This window comes from Oryzias melastigma, linkage group LG20, assembly GCF_002922805.2.
Source record: "Oryzias melastigma strain HK-1 linkage group LG20, ASM292280v2, whole genome shotgun sequence".
In the NCBI taxonomy this organism is placed as follows: Eukaryota; Metazoa; Chordata; class Actinopteri; order Beloniformes; family Adrianichthyidae; genus Oryzias; species Oryzias melastigma.
Window position 1 is genome coordinate 10,549,551 of NC_050531.1, and position 17,153 is coordinate 10,566,703.

A 17,153-nucleotide genomic window follows, 5' to 3' on the forward strand; every position below is an offset into this window, starting at 1 on the left:
CTCCACTCATGTAAACACTTCAAACTCCTCCACATTTTGGAAGGTTTTCTTGGATCCTGAAGTCTTTGATAAAAAAATAAAGCCTTGTTCCAGTGTCTGTTTTTACATTTTTATCTTGAATCTTTCTGAAAAGCCTCACAAGCAAAATCTTTATTTCTTGGAGCTGACAGTATGGAGGTACTAAACAACCACTCAGCATCTCTGCTGGTTTTCTGTGGGAACGCCTTTACTGTCAGCAAGGAAAATGTTTCATTCTCACTTTTGCAAGAATTAAAAAAAAAAAAAAACTTTTTGCAATGTTGCAAATTGACAATAGATGAGTGTGTAATCTTACCATAAGCTGGGATGCCGTAGGGCTGGCCCGGCTGAGGGTAGCTAGCATAAGCTGCGGCTTGCTGCATTCCTGTGGTGTACTGCGTCTGTCCATACGCCGCCATGTTTTGGGACGAAGGGGTAGGAAGAATATGCGGATATGTTCTGCTATTTGGCACAAAGAGAAACAAAAAAAAAAGTGAGAAATGAAGACAAGGAAAAACAGTTTTAAGCCCCCCAAACATAACAGCTACTTTGCTAACTGACAAATTCCTCGCGATGGTCCTATTAAATTCTTAGCAGCCAGCCAAGCCATAAGACAGATACCATCAAATAGCTCATACACACTAGGAATGAACAAATAATGGCAAAGGAAATTTGTGCAAGATAATAAATACGGACGATTTTCAGAGTGCACACGCTTTAGACGTCCAGGCAAACAAAGAGGAGAAAAAAGAGTCAGACCAGCAGAAGGATTTAATTAAAGATCCAAATGAAGCTGGATGCTGCTTATTTTTTATAGAAAAATAAAAGAAACCTTACTTGGAAGGGTAAATCTGCGGAGAGAACTGGTGCGTTTGTCTTGGGCTGAAGCCACTGGTTCCAATAGCTGAGGAGAGTTAAAAGAAAAAGAAGCAAGCACATATTTAAACATTAAGGAATAAGGTAAATATTGTCTTTTGTCAAAAGAACTTCTGGAGTCCAAGGGACCCTCGAGTACACTGCACTTCTCTATTTATTGTGGTAAACCTATTTAAGGTCAAAGACGAAGAGCAATAATGAAGCAAAATAATCAGGTAAGAACATGAGGTTCTTCGGCAGAGCCACGGCTGCCATGACAACCGCTGGTGTGAGCACACATGCACATACACATAACCGTGGTGGCTTTAGTTGGTTTAGTTTTAAAAAGCCACAAGTTTGATCTCTTAATATGAGGACTCTAATTAATACAATTTAATATGTGTGCATTAATCATTAAAATTTAGTAGAAACAAACTTGATTTATATTTAAAACAATTCTGCACAAAATAAGAAGAAATACACAAATGAAATCCAATTAAAGCAACCTGTCATTATTTTGAAAATACAGCTGCAGGAAAAAATACGAGAACGCTTTAGAATTACTTTGTTTTATGCATGTGATTTTGTTCAATAAAAACACATTTTGGTGTGATTTAAGCAGGTTGTGATTTAGACTGATTTAAAAAAAATAAATACATTATGTGTCCATTTCATACAGAAACTGAGGTACTTCTAAAGAGTTCACATACTTTCTCTTGTAACTGTAATAATAAAAAAAGAATTCATCTTTTGGTGTAAAAAGTACACACGATAATCCAAACAAAATTGAAAAAAGTCTGAATAAAGTATGTTAAATTAAAAAAACGATAGAGAAATCCTGTTCTGTTTGAAAAACAAACACCAGTCTCCATATTTAGCTGCAGTGGAGTGGCACGGTTTGGAAACATCTGTCTGATTGGTTGTGACGTGTGAAATGAGAGCTTTGGTTGTGGGGGAATGCTAACTGTATGAAACTGTAACCCTTCACACACATTAATAATACTGAAGACTTCCCATATCAGCAGCACCTGCCACAAAACAAAAGTTTCCCTTCTGCACGGCGTTTTGGGTTTTCCCCTCGGAGGATAGGGGCTATACGATTACTAAATTTCACTAATATAGTCAGAAAAAGGACACATAATGGTTTACGTGGACCTGATGTTAAATATCAGGAAAGCTATTAATAGAGAAAATATATATATTTTTTATTTCAATAACAATTCCCACAATGCATGTAATACTCTGAAGCCTTGGCTTTATTTAGCAGTGAGTTTAAGTATGCATGTGTGTTTGTCTCAGTGATGTTTCCTCGCTGAAAGGCAGGTGTGAAAACCCTGCCTCTGACAGGGCGATAGGGTAACAGTCCGTGGAGACTGAAGGCCACTGAGACACCGTGTCACTCCCCTGGACGGACAGGTTCTGACTATAACAGGTGATCATTCAGTCTTCACTGACATGAGAACCAACAGACGGAGCACACATGCAAGCACATTTAAACGCTGACTAAAGCAAGCCTTTAGCAACCTGTTTTGACCGCGTCATGAGGCCGGGGCTAATCAGTGACCCATCTTTAGGTTTTAGCTCTGCACATACACTGCAGCGCATTCACAAAGCCTGTTTCTCTCACCTGATCCTGAGAAGCTGTCTAGGGTGTCTGCAACTGAGGAGGCAATTTCACTGCTGCTCATTGGCTCTGTTTTAACTGAAAAGAAGAAGACATCAACAAATCAAAACTAAAGAAAGGAACAAAACATCAGCAAATACATACAAAAAATGTAAAACTATAAAATAGAGAAGAGTAAGTGGTTAAAACATTTGCCAAAACAGACAAAATGCAACTTTTTAAAAAGTTAAAATAGTTTATCTGTTTCGAAAGAAAAAAATTACATATTTTACGAAAACATTTTTATTAAAAAATGTGGACAAAAAAGTCCATTGGAATCAAACTCTTTGCAGACAGAGTTGTGGCAGCAAAATTGAAATGTCAGGGAAATATATGGTGTATAAAATCATTTTAAGAGTGTAGCGAACGCCGTTTGACCTTGACTCTATTATACAGCAGTAGCTTTGCAGAGACAATTTCACAGATATCTGACAGCTTATGAATCTTTGAAATCAATCCATCTCACTTCAGGCAGGCAGTGGGATTTCTTTTTTTTTTCCTCCCTCGTTTCATTTTTGGCAAAACAAATTGACAATGTGGGTAAAAAGGGAGTCATGCTCAGTGGAATCCCTCATGGCTGAAGAGACATTTGTTGTCATGTTTTACATGTTTCTGCCTGGCTTACTCAATGCAGAAACACGCTGTTATGAGGAGTAATACTTCAGAGCAAGATGCTGGTAAAATAAAACAAAAGAGGTAAAGAGCATGCACGAGCTAGCACACACTCAGACCACATAGCACACAATAGCTATTATATTCAGGAAACTGCCAGGAACATCCAAAACAAAAGTTCACAGTCTGAACAGTCAATATCAAAAAACTCAAGGCCGGTGGTGTCAAACCATGCTTGAAACAGAATACCACAAAAACTACACTTTTTAAATGAAAGGCACAATAGTTGAGGCAATTTTTACGAAAAACGATTCATTTCTTGAGGACTAATTCACACCAATTCTTTTAGAAGTGTTCCAAAAGACACAACCCCACAGTTCTTTAGAGCTGGGCAAAACACCAAGTATTGTCCTTTCAACGTGTCACCAAAAGAAGACAAACCTGCAGTGGACTCTGAGTTAGAACCTAACAACCAGTCTGCAGTGGTAAGCATTGTGATGTTATCACCTATGGGAAAGAAAGAATGGTGAAGCAACACAGGATAATCTGCATTATGACTACGGGTCCTGTGTCATGAAGAAAAAAAAGAAAAAAAAACCCAGAGCTTCAGGCAAATGTTAAGCCAAAGAGTTTGATGAACGATTTTAATAACTTGTTGGTTTGTGAAATGAGCATGGCTGCTTCACTAAACAAAGGCTCAGATTTAAAGCACGGCCGAATCACCTGAGTAAATAACTATGTACAGTAGAGACCACATGCAAAGTTTGATCATTTCCATGCTGTGGGCTTTGAATAATTACATGGTTACTTAAAAAAACAGCTAGTAGTCACTGGAGAAAAAAAATCTACTTAAAACATAAAGATATGTAGTTGATTTGAAAGTATGATCGACCATAAAAAAGTCCACTTTGTTAGAAAGTGATTTGTTTTATTTATTAGATTTCCAGTTTTTAAATTTAAACATTTAATTTTTTAAAAAATCAGACAAACACTGTCCTGTGATCATACCTTCAGTGCCATTAGGTGTCATGGAATTGTTAGTGATGTGCGAGTTGTCGAGGTTGGGACCATTAGGAGATTCACTGCTTCCACTTACTCGGCTGTGAGGACTGGCTAGATCCTGCATTTCCATAGACCTGGCAGAAATACACACACACATGCACACACCAAATCAAATTACACACATCACTCTGGTTTCAGGGAAGGCTCGGAGCTCTGATACACAATGGGCTGTACACAGCATGCATAGCTGTAAAAAATGCGCAAGGCAAGCAGAGGCTGTGTGAGCGCCGAATATATACATCTGAGCACGACGACAATGCTAACTTCTTTTAATTTATTAAAATATATTGAATTAAAAAAAAGCAAACAGGAAGATATTTGAAGTCACTCGTGAAAACTGAACACTTATCAAGTTGTGAACACACAATGTTTACTGTCAAATTAGTCAGCCGTTTCAGGAATCAAAAATGGCCTTAAGTGTATATTGTTGTGTGTGGTAATGATGACTGTTAGCAGATGTTTGCTGGTTTGAGACCATGCTTACTGTGCCTGTTAAAAGTGCAGCCTGATTACAGGAGCCTGCTCCTCAGTGATGGGCAGATGAGAAGCTCATGAGCCATGTGTTTGCTCTGGCAAGCGTCTCAATTGTTTCTGTGTTTGCACTAAAGACCACGCCACTGAAAACATTATTCCGTCTTCCCGTTCGTGTGTTCAAAGGATTTGATCGCACAAAGACAAACGAGCGGAGAGAATGCACGAGTGATTTCTAAAGTACATGCTCGGCGTTTATCTGTTTTCAACGGCGAGTGGATGGAATTGGGTTAAAAGGTTTTCTGCACTGCAAAAACAGAATCGTTAAAGTTAAAAAAGCTTTGCTTCAAGAAATGTAATCTTATCAATAAAGTTTTTCAAAAGCAAAATAATCTTTTTAGTGACTTGAGTGAATAGAAATCCTTGGAAAAGCTATTTTTCTTGCTTATTTAAAAAAATCTGCCAATTGGGATAAGAATTTCGACCTATTTTTACAGTGTATGATCATTTTGGTATGTCTGCTACAGATAAACAATTATTAAGATAAGCAGTTAAGTCACTCGAAAAAGTCTGAGAGACGAACTAACTCAATTATATGCTTTAATTATAATATATACACAAATTAATAAAGATGTAAAAGTTTTATTTTCTGTGGTTAAATAAAAACTAATAGTTTTTTGCAGTATTACATCAAAACAAGGTCAGCAAAAGATAGAACAAAATAAAAAAAATGAAATGCCTCTCCACAACGGCATGCTAACTTACTCTAAAAATATCACTGATACAACCCTTTAAGATGATCCAGAATAAACTTTGCCACCGCATCATTTCGTCCTGCACTATCTGAGCTCTGCTGGTTCAAAATCCCGCACAACCACTATTCCACAGCGATATTACCCAGGAAATACTAGCAATGTCTGAACACTAATCTGCAATGCCACACAGAGGGCTTCATGTCTCTGGAGCTGCTGCAAATGCAACAATGGTTGCTCTTACCTGGACTTAGATGGCTAGGAGTCCTCTCAAACCACACTCCCCTTTCTTTTTTCTACCTCCACCTGCCCCGCTGGAAACAATGTCACTCCTTGTTATCGCAGCTCAATGTCACAGTCCGGAGCCATCCGAGACACAAAAAGGCTTGTCTGAGAAAACATTATTGTTATTCTGAAGCAGAATGGGAAGAGAGGGCTGGCTGGGGAACAGAGGTTCACATTGTCTCTGTGAGCCGCAGCCCTGCTCCACTGTTGTTTCCTCCTTCAGGTCCTCCCTCCTCCCTGAGCAAGGGGAGCACAGCCAAATGACGGAAAGGTGATTCATCATTGGTCTACGACAGCTGCAAACTGGATTAGCCCTCCCCCAATCAACATGTAAAGCGGCTTAGCCAAGGTAAGCAGGAAGGGGTGAGGTGTGGGGGGGTGAAGGTAGGCAGAGGGGTGAGGGGTTGGGGTTGGAAAGGGACCGAGGGGCAGCGGAGTGTGGGAGAGACCTTCCTACTTTTCCTGCTTGAGGTAGCCTGCTGCTGGAAGGAAGATGGGACTTGTTGAGCAGCGGTAAGTCAAGCGTGACACCCCTAGCATCTTCAGCAGATCTTTCATCCACAATTGACACTATCTGAAATTTATCAGCACTCCTCCTCCAGGCGTACTGACAGCTCCTAATGACCATCAGGGCTGCTCCCTACAGGCCTGAGGCTACGCTATTCACCAACTTCACAACTTACTCTCTACTTCATATCACACTTTTCTTTTAATTTAAACTTTTTTTTCTATAACTCATGATGCATACTCTCGTGCATGAGGCCCCGCTCACCCTCATACACACACATCTCTGACACAGGGGCACTTTGGAGGCCCCCAGATCAGTGGTGCATCCCAGACAATGAAGGAGACTGGAAACAAGAACATGGAGAGCATATGGAGCCACATATGTTTCCTATGACGCTGCAAATGCCTCTATTACTCTCCTTTAGCTGACAGTTACATTTTGCTGTCCACTCCCGCTCGGCTTGTCTCTCTGCAAACATCAAGCGGAGCCATATACTTGCACGGCTTGCAGTGCTATATTGGATTTGACTCCGGCCCACCATGGGAATAAAGGGTCCAAAAAAAGGTCAAAGGTATTCATCTGGTTGTGAAAAAAAGCAAAAAAAAAGACATATAAGGTCTTTTTTTCAAAGATCCTGGTATGATTTTTTTTAATGGCCGACTGTTTACATGAGCCAGGGTAACCTGAGCCCGGCGGTCTTAAGTTTTTTTTTTTTTTCTCTTTTTTTTTCAGCCAGCTTTGCTCTTCACACCAAAGCAAAGCCTTCATGAATACCATCCCAGCTTTACGATTTGCTTTCTCCCCTTCTGCTTGCCATCTTTAAAAACCTTATTTTATTTTCCACAAAAATCTACAAATTGATAAAGAAGAAGAGCAATGATGGTAAAGACGTAAAAGAAGGAGGAACACATTTTGTCACAGCACATTAACAGCGATCACAGGGCTGGAGGTGGTGCATAGTGGCTGGTTTCTGAGTTCCAGGCTGATGTTTCCATCAGTGCCAGCAGGTGAACCCAACCAAGTGAAGAGGGAAAGGGAGCAGGGAAGATGGGAGAGGGAGATTTAAAAGCATCGAACCTTTCTTCTTCACCACTAAATATTTATTGTTTAAAAAAGGGTCAGAAAGTCAGATTGTTTGATGTGCGTCTCACTTCAACCTGAACTGCCAAGTCTTTGAAGCCAGCAGGAACAAAGCCTGGCTGCATGGACCGCTGGAAGTGTCATCAAGAGGAAAAAGGTGCTGCAACTTCATTCATGGAGGTTGGATGACCTTTTTGTTTTAAACTAAACTCAAAAGATGCACTTAAAAAAAAGTTTTTAGCATCTATTTTTACATCAAGCAAAATGTCTGACACATAATCATATTCTAATTAATATAAAAACAAGAGTTTTCCAACAATCCAAATTATTTGGTAAAATTAGAATTTATTAGCTTTGCTTTTTTTCCACATTTTCAAAAATAAAAACTGCTTTGCATAAAAATCTAGCATTAAAAACGGAACAAAACTTTCAGATTTGCTAATGATGCAGAGCGCGATACTTTCTTAAAATTCACACCCAACAATCCCCAAAAAAACCAAGTGGTGCACACTGCAGGTTTTGCAAAACAATGCTTTAATCAAATTCTACCTTTAAAACAACTAATCCCCACTTAAGCTGGTCAGCTGAATCCACATGGTGGCCCAGGAAAAATAAATCCACTCGCAAAGAATGCAGATGCAGACAAATATTGGACACAGATGTGAGTGGAACTAGGCGCAGTTTATAAAATGGTGCACTTCACTTGCATGGTCAAAAAAATAAAAAGATAGATGGAAAACAAATATATATATATATATTTAATAAATTAAAAAAGTTATAAATAAAAATGTGAATTTTAATTTTTGGTCGTTTTTTAATTATTAGTGATAAAAACTTTTTTAAAATTTAAAACAAATTCTGAACATCTTTTGACATTCCCCAGAAAAACTATAGTTGTCCCCTTGTCTGTACTCAGAAGTTCAGTTTTCAAGGAACGTGCTGCTCGCTGATGTGGAATTCTTCTCTATCTGACACTGTGCTCCACAAATTCACTCAATAGCTACATTAAATCTGTTAATACTGTGATCTTCAACCCCTCAAAATTATTTCCAGAAGGTCCACTTTGCCTTTTGAGGGCCAATCAAACAAGATTTAAGGTGGACATTTTATCACAGGATTAACAATCCAATTTTCGTAGTTGTGGTGAATTTTTGATTTTAATACAAAATATGCGATGTTTATATATTAAAAAAGGGTTTTTAGAAATAAAAGCATTATGAGAATTTATATTTTGTTTAAATAAGAAGAAAGTTGTTCACTAAATGTAAGAAAACATTTTTTTTTTTTCTTTTTTATTCCCTTTTTACTGAAAATGTCATGATTAGAGTTTGCACAATAAACAAAAAAACAGTATCAATGACTAAAAAATCTGTCATCACCCAAAATCTCATTTCCTGCTCCGTCAACCGCATTTTACATCCAAACAAGTGTGTTAGTAAAACAACACTTCCCAGTATTAAATAAACAACTTCTATTTGCTAATTGCCTAACTTAATAGTGGTTTTCTCCTCTATTTGCTCCATCCAGCTTTTCCTCCAACAGCTGAGCATCAATTAGCGTCGTCTCTTTCACCATTTTCAATCTCCAGGCCCGGACGGCTAGACGCATCCATTCGGAAGGCATCGGTCCTTGGGCAAACAATGGCAGCGTCACCAGCGCGCACTGCTGCTACGCCTGCGCCGAAACGCTGATCTCTCCATATGTAAAGCAAATACACAGAGTAAACAGCACCAAATCAAGCTGCTCATTATCTCTTAATTGGATAAATAGGGTTATTGTGAGTGTGTGTGAATAGCTGCAGCAGGCAGCACACACAAAAACACACACTGTCATGTTTGTCGACATGGAGTAAAAGGGACTCTCCGAGCGAGCTGGCTCACTTGCCTATCCTAAAGTCTTAATTTCCTCTCTGTCATTAACACGCACCTCTCTAAACACTAAAAAAATAAAGAGGCAGACGCTGGAAAATGACGGGAATTTAGGGTTAAAAAGGGAAACGGGAATAAAAGGGCTCTGTACAAACAAACACGCGCCCCGCAATAATTCCCTGACTTGTGATGCAAGGCTGTCATCGTCCACAGAACATTAAACCAGAACATCCTTCAATTAGAGAGGCTGCTGATTACAGCCGGGCGAGTCAGTTTCGCTGCACGTGGAGGAGCGGCGAGCGGAGACGCGGCACGGCCGGGAGTCGAGGCCTGTTGTCTTGGTCAGACGCTGAGAGGCTTGCAGGTCTGCCTGCAGCATTCCGAGGCTCAGCAGATGGCCTCAAATGTCAGCTGCTTTAACTGTCTTGGTTTTTCTGTTCTGCCAGTAGAAAAAGAAACTAATGCGGCCCGAAACAAAGAAAAGAAATGATATTATCAAATGATTATAGAATAAATATTAAAAAGAACTATTTTTAAATAAATATATATCTTAATCAGGGTAAAGTTTAAAATTGAGCACAAACTGATACAATAAATCTGTATTTACATGTTTTAACTAAAAATTAAATTTTTAACTGCCAACTCTTTATATTTTCAATATTTACATAACACCTATAATTTCATTAGAACATGGGGAATTTTTATCATATTTACAAGAAATACAAGCAAAATGACTCAACGTGCGTCAAATTTAAATATCATTACTTTTAACAGATTAATTAAAGAGACAAACTCAAATCAAAACTTTAAGGAAATTAATAAAAAATGTTATTACAATAGTCTTCTATGAAACTTTGATATTTAAGTATTCATTTTTATTTAGAATTTCAGAATATATTTTTGCACTTTTTGGTTTAATTGTGGAATATATCCAATAAAGTGATAATAGAGGCGAATTACAGTCTAAAAAAAAAGAAGTCAAAGATGAATCGACAACACCGCTGTAAACATCACAAAGAAAAGTTGAAACCATACTCACTAAAATTATAGATGAATCCCTGTGTGTTTATCCCCTCCTTTGCCGTTGTGTTTAAGCAGAAATCTCGTGGAAAAAGGTCAGTCAGTCCAGTAGACGGGACGACACACTTTGCACAACAGTTCTCGAGTGCTGGTAGAATCTGGAGCACGTCAACTGTTAATGCAGGACTGCTTTTTTCTTTTTCATTTTAGGTGTTAGAAGCCATGGAGCCCTGCGCGCTCTCTCAGGAGACTCTGTCTGTTGAGAAAGAGTTGTTGGATTACCGCTTCAGCCAGTGACTGGTGGCTGTCTGAGGAAGAGAGAAAAAAAGAGGGGGAGTGAGAGCAACAGAAAAAAAGAGGGCGGGAGGGAGGAGAAGAGCAGTGAATGAGTGAGAGGGAGGCTGCTGCTGCTGTTTGAAAAAAGCAGAAAAGTTGCACGGAGCTCTCTCTCACAGGAAGACTTTGGGTCCTGGAAGCGGCACGGGGGTGTTTCGCCTCACACAAGCTCCCCATATGTCATTCACTCACAGCTTTCAGAAACAGAGTCCTCTCTAGATCGTATCAGCGGAGACCAAGACAATGAAATGGCAGCTCTCTGCGTTGGAACAGCAGGCCGTGCTCACATGCCCCAGGGCTCAAACATTTCCTCTCCCCCTCTTTAGTCTCCTGTTTTTGTTATGCTCCCATTTTTTTTTTTTCACCGAAAACCACATTTTCTTACTTTTTTTTTTCCTAGATGGATTTTCTGTCATAGCAGGAGCAAAAAAAAGAGGTCATTAGCAAAGGTGATGCAGATCCGCAGGTCTAACAGCGGCAGCGAGGCTCAGCTCTGCCCATCTCCACGGCACTCTAGTGGAAGTCCTCCGTCAACACATACATGTAGAGTCTGTGTGCAAGGTAATGACTGCCTTCTGTCTGCTCCAGGTTATTATTTCAACTGTGTAAAGCTGCAGCACAAGGCCGCGGCGCTACCGACGAGCTGAAACTGCAGGTTTATCCGAGCTGCAGACGAACCTTGAACAGATTTTGACGCAGCACGTCAGGACTTTATTCCTAAGAATATCAGTTGGTAGACACATCAGTGACCCGTTGAATATTTATTTTATTTCAGCAAAAATAAAAACGGCAACCGAAATACTGATAAATGGGTCTGAAGAGAGAGGAAATCACACATTTACTATGGTAAGGAGGTGTTGAGAGAGAAAGAACATACAGGTCTGCAAGAATAGTGTGCTGTGTTTGTAGCTGGGCAACAAATGTGCTACTTTTAAACTTTTATTATATATAGATTAATCACATCATCTATGTAGAAGACATTTTTAAACCTGAATTATAATGCAAACATCTTTGAAGCATCAGCTCTTGTTTATGTGTGGATTTCACAGTAAAAGCAGGTCAATGCCGTCCAGCCTCCATGTAGTCAACAAGCAGCCGACAGAAATAGATCCAAGCTACACTCCGCCTGATTTAAACACACTGCAGTGATAACGTGGACACGCATGTGCCGCCTCCTTTCACCAAACCAACAGCCCACAGGTAAACCCACAGGATCCGGTTACAAGACTGGAGCATAAAATATATTGCACAAAAGAACACATTCTTGGTAACTCAATTGCCTAATAATAGATGCTAGGGGACTCTCAGGTAACTATTTCTGATAGCAGAGAGGTGCAGATGCCAGTTCTGTTCCTTGCGTCTCCGCACTTGATGGACAGCTACATAAAATTAGATGGAGATGTGATTTTGCAAGTGAGTTATTTTCAAATTGCACATTATAATTATCCAGTGTTGTTTATGTCTCACTGACTTTCCTCGTCCAAACCTGTATAAAGTGCTGTGCGATGTTTTGAATAAAGACTTCAGCCAAACTAGCAGTTTCCCTGCATGTGACTGGTGATTACTTTACCATTTCCTTGTTCCATAGAGTTAAATTAAAGGCTGTTAAAAGCAAACAATAATAAAAAAAAACTTTCAGTGTTAGTTATTAACTTATAAAACTGCCAAAAAAAGTATTTCAATTAAAAAATGTCCACTCGTTTTGGTTCAAAACAATTATTTGTGGAATAATAAAACTTGGAAGGCTCTCCATGTCTACCAAATGGACGCTTTAACAAAAGATGCTCAGATACGGTTCGATTGACGTCGCCACTAAAAAGCCACTTGCCAAAAACTATATCAAGTTAGAAATTTGAGAAGTGAGCTAAGATTAAATGTGAAGCCGTTCTTTATTAAGGATTATCTTGATGGGACTCAATGGTCTTCATGTGGGGCTGCAGGGATGCCTGCCTGCAATTTAGAGTGAGGAGAGATCTGAACTGTCCTCCGCTGCCAGCAGGTTATCCCCTCAGCCTCTCACACACATGGAAATAGACTTAACCCCGAACGGCTGACTGAGTTTTAAAGATAAGGCTTTGAGGGCTAACGTCCATTTAAATGGAACATTTGTACGCTTTTAATCTCCATCGTTACAATAAAGTATTTTTAAATTAAGTTTGCTAAAAGGATCTGAAACGAGAAAGAAGTAGACATTGGATCACAGATGAAACAAAACGCTTACACCTTTGGTGACAAATATTTCCAACATGCATATGCTGCAAATGTGTTTGGTTAGAGCTACTACAGTGTTTGTTCAGTGTCACCCATTGGAAGGGATCAAGTTCCTTTTTTTTTTGACATTTGTCTCGAAAGAGCATTACACATTCAAAACCTTCCCCCAAGAAAAGAAATTTGAACTTAGGATAACTCGCGATACAATAACAGTTTTATGTATTTTTACAAGCATTTACGGGTGAAGTGTTCACCTACGAACTTAGAAGAAAAATACGAAAAAAAAAAGAAAAAGTAAATAGATTAATTTCCCACTTCAACCTTGCCCCAGGTCATGTAGAACATTGAGTTTCCTGAATTCTAACTTCACGTAATGTCTTACGAGGATTTTGTTTTGACTTTAAAAAAGTTAAAAGGAACAAAACAAGACAGTTTAAAGTAGCTAAATCTTTTCCTTGTTTTTAAAAAACGCTTTTAAGTGTCGTAATCACATAAACTCTAACCTAACATGTATACATCTAAGAGGCTTTCATTAAACTCTTTGATGTTGACATGCTGTCATCCTGAAAAATAGGGTTTGAAGGTGCAGACAGATGGTTTTGAAGGCTCAAAAATTAGTAGCAAGTGAAGAGCTTTCAAGTGGTGAATGAAAGCCTGAGACGCTCGTGCACAAACATCAGGTTTATCTCTGAGGAGCAGAGCTAAAAGTAAACACGGTGAACCTCAATATGGAAGTGCACAAACCGTTTCTCACACAGACTGTAAGAGACAAAGGAAATGCTAAACTTCAATCAATGTCACTGAATCAAAGGAACAGAAAGAGCCCACTGTTGCATCCATCTTGGTTCCAAATCAAACAAAAAGAAAGAAAAAAAGTGAAATTATTCTGCATTTATCCCTTCTGCTCAGACAGTCTACCACTGAGATCGAATGTAATTTACAAAAGCAGCTACTGCTGTATGTTTTGTAGATGTCACGATGTAGACTAACCAGTACGCAGTTAAGACCTCTCTGTGGACACATTTGTCCATAAGAGTGCCGTTAGAGGAAAGCATGCTTTATGAGCGGCACGGCACACCTGGGGAAGGTCTACAAGGACGCAGAAAATCCTCAGACAGATACTTTATAGGTCTCTGGTGGCACAAAAAGAGCTGAACAAGCACACATCCGAGACCTATTATTCAGAATGAGACCTCACTAAAGCTGTAAGCATTACAGCCGGCTTTATGCAGAGAATATATACTCTACTGAAAGTACATTTTTCTAAATGAAGCAACAAAAGGATTTAGATTTAGGAAATCAACAAAAGTTTTTTGGTACAATTATTGCTTAGATCATTTTTGAAGTAATTTCAGGAATTTGGATGACTGTTTTGGAGTACTAGTCACGTATTTGTCATGTGCACTCTCAAAGTTTATTGAAGCTGTAGTTAAAGAGATAGCAAATAGAAAGTTATAGACAATTGAGGAACACTTTTCTTCTCCAGAACTTGATGCAAGCACTAAGAAATCCTGTCTTGCAGACTGTTCAAATTGTATCTTACAGCTACAAAGCATTGATTCTAGAAAGCGGAAATCTAGACTTTAGATTTAGAAGCTGAACAGCAACACTGCTAAATCAAAATCAGCTGCACCCTAAAATACCAATATGTTTGGTAGTAAATTTTCAGCACCTCAAATAGAGGCATTTGTCAATGTTGCCCCAACTGTCTGGCACTGGCCTGTCACTTGTGCCGTCCAGGCAGCCAGACATGCGGCACTCCCTGTTCCCTCACAGCTGCCCAGGTCAGCAGAGCGCACGGCGCTGGGCTTCTGGTTCTGTCGCGAGTCTGGTCCACACTCATTACTAGAGCTTATCTTCACCACACCGGCAACTTCCACAATGTAGAAGTTGTACACAAAATTGCCGTCTTGCAATCCTGCCCTCCCTTAGGCTGCTGACTCCCCGTTTCCCCTTTGTGGCTCGCTTTCCAAACCCCCTCTAGTCCAGCCACTGTGACATTTGTGAAGGCAGGAGTCCACATAACAAAAACACATTAGGCAAATGTCTGGGGTCAAACGTCTGTTTGAATTGGCCAGATGAAAGACACTTAAACTGGGTCTGAGCTTAATGACTGAACGCAGTCGCACAAGAGGCAGTGCTGTGCAAACCAGAGGTTTGTCTGTATGTGAACATGTTTCACACTCGAGATACGGTGCACTGCCTGCCAAGGAAGCCAAGTAAGCGGTTGCATGTTTAAACCATTTAAACTACAGTGTTTCCCCGTGTATGTGCTGTTGTCTTTTGCGGTTTTATGTATTCGAAGATTTTTTTTTTCCGATTTTTCTGGTCGTCACAAAACCCGAGTCAACCAAAAACGCTTGTACGAAACTTTTGCATCCGAAGGAGGTGTATGAAGAGAACACCGGACTGACAGCTACCCCCCTCCTCTCTCCATGCTCCTGCATGGAGAAATGGTATCAGCTGACTCAGATGTAGCCAAAGAAAATCCTGATGTGCTGAAGAAGTTAATCGCAGAGGATAATTATTGTCTGGAGCAGGCCTTTATTATTTAATGAAGGAGGAAGCCGACGATATTGGTTTTAAGCCACAGAGAGACAGAGTGACACTTCTTATATCATATTATTATCTTATTATCTTATAATATCATAAAGTACTGCTGCTGTACAGTCTATTGTTTTGAGCAAAAAAAAAAAAAAAACTCTATGTCTAGCAATACTCCAATGTTCTTTAATAAATGTTTTACAAAGCATGATCAGAAGTGTTTTTGATGAGTAAGGATCGTAATAGACATACTTCAGCCGCAGGGAGTTGGGAGTAAGACAGCTCGGATTCGGCATATTCATGGACGACTCCAGTAACCAACCCCCACGAATAAGGGGAGCATACTGTATACCATTTACAAGGAAAATGGAAACTGGAAAAGAAGCAAATTTTGAACTTGTGTATGATACATTTACAATAGGCTCAGGAACCTGCGTTACCTTGACTGCTTTCAAAGAAAAGTCTATGTAAACACACATATATGCGTGTTTGGGTCTTCCGTGTTTAAAACTAGCGTTGCTGCGCAATTTTTTTTAAGTCCGCGTTCGGACATGTGTCAAAAATTTAACTAGTTATACTTTAACCACTTGGATTTGGTAGTGCCATTGGGGTAGTGCACTTCTCAAAACATGGAAGTACCAGCTGCTGAAAATTGATTATGAAGGAGAAATTTAATAATTGCTGGAAATATATGAAACCAAGTCTTTTACATATCTGATCTGCTCCATGTCGACATTTCATTTCTTCCAATTGTCAGTACATGCGCCAGCACTGGGTAACAACAATCCAGTATGAACACCGTATGCTAATAGTGCTTTCAAAAACAAACGTTCAGCGCATTCCTGAACACACCCCTAATGCGTGCGTAGTATATCAGTGATGAGCAAACACTGCTGCTGGACACCGGCGTCAATCAGTCATTTTCAACTCCAGGACAGATTTAACAGCAAGTTCTTCTGTTGACCATGCCTCCTTAAATTAGCTGATGCTTGGATTAACTGCACATCGGTCACTTATTTTACACAACAGCAGCAAACATGCTGAGCTGCACAATTCTTACATCCTTGAAGTTGGTGCGAACTATTAACAGCTTGCAGAACTACAGGGACTTCCAGCTATGCCAGTGACTAGCATGAAATAAAATAAAGCTCCAAAATAACCAGCGGTATAAATGCTGTTTGAGTCTATATGTGAGAGTGCTGACACACATGCTAACACCAGAAAGTCTTCCAGAGTATTTCTTGGTGACGTTGTGCATCTGTTAGTTGTTTCGCTGATCTTTGTGCACAAGGGAGACAGCCTTTAGGTAACTGTTTTTCCTAGAACTCAACAGCTGCATTTATATATTTAGTGAGCAGGAAGAGCTGCACAGTTTTATTCTACTAAAAAAAAAAAAAAAAAGCTAAGATTGTGTTCAAATTCCCCCACTACTCACTATTTAGTGCACTCTACAGGGCGTTCACCATTTTTGTAAGGGTATTCAAATCTATAATTTCGAAATCCAGTGCCATGGAAATTTCCCAAAAGTCTTTGCAAAAAAATAGTTTCCATCCATGATACATTGGTGAATGCATACCATAATGCATTGCACTTGAACCATTTTTTAAATGTAATTGGTAAATACTAAATAGTACATAGTTATATAGCGATTCCCTACCTTCTTAGAAGGCCCAAAGCGCTTTATAGTCACAGTTTTATAAACCTACACAAACACACATTCACACACTACCATACAATGGCGCCAACCTATAACCACTAGGAGCAATGTTGGGGTTAGGGTTAGTCTTTTAGGGGTTAGATGGAATAGCATTATTTAGATGAAAAGTGATCAGAAATGTTTCAATCAGATAGAAATAAATAAAGCACTT

At 39.4% G+C, this 17,153-nt stretch overlaps 1 protein-coding gene across 16 annotated transcripts in view; it reads right to left on the reverse strand.

Annotated features, from left to right (window-relative positions):
- The window catches only part of eya1 (EYA transcriptional coactivator and phosphatase 1), a 68,840-nt gene that overhangs the window by 32,698 nt on the left and 18,989 nt on the right, over positions 1–17,153 (reverse strand). For 2 of the 16 annotated variants that reach the window (XM_024280266.2, XM_024280271.2), the window contains exons 3-8: positions 10,214–10,450; positions 4,157–4,284; positions 3,590–3,655; positions 2,501–2,575; positions 856–922; positions 335–480 (exon numbers count right to left, since the gene is read on the reverse strand). In XM_024280266.2, coding sequence (XP_024136034.1) covers positions 335–480; positions 856–922; positions 2,501–2,575; positions 3,590–3,655; positions 4,157–4,280 — 478 coding nt within the window. In that variant the 5' untranslated portion in view covers positions 4,281–4,284; positions 10,214–10,450. Of the gene's footprint in view, positions 1–334; positions 481–855; positions 923–2,500; positions 2,576–3,589; positions 3,656–4,156; positions 4,285–5,677; positions 5,954–10,213; positions 10,509–17,153 lie in introns of those variants that run through there. The other 14 variants (XM_024280273.2, XM_024280274.2, XM_024280270.2 and 11 more) reach the window with 13 other exon arrangements.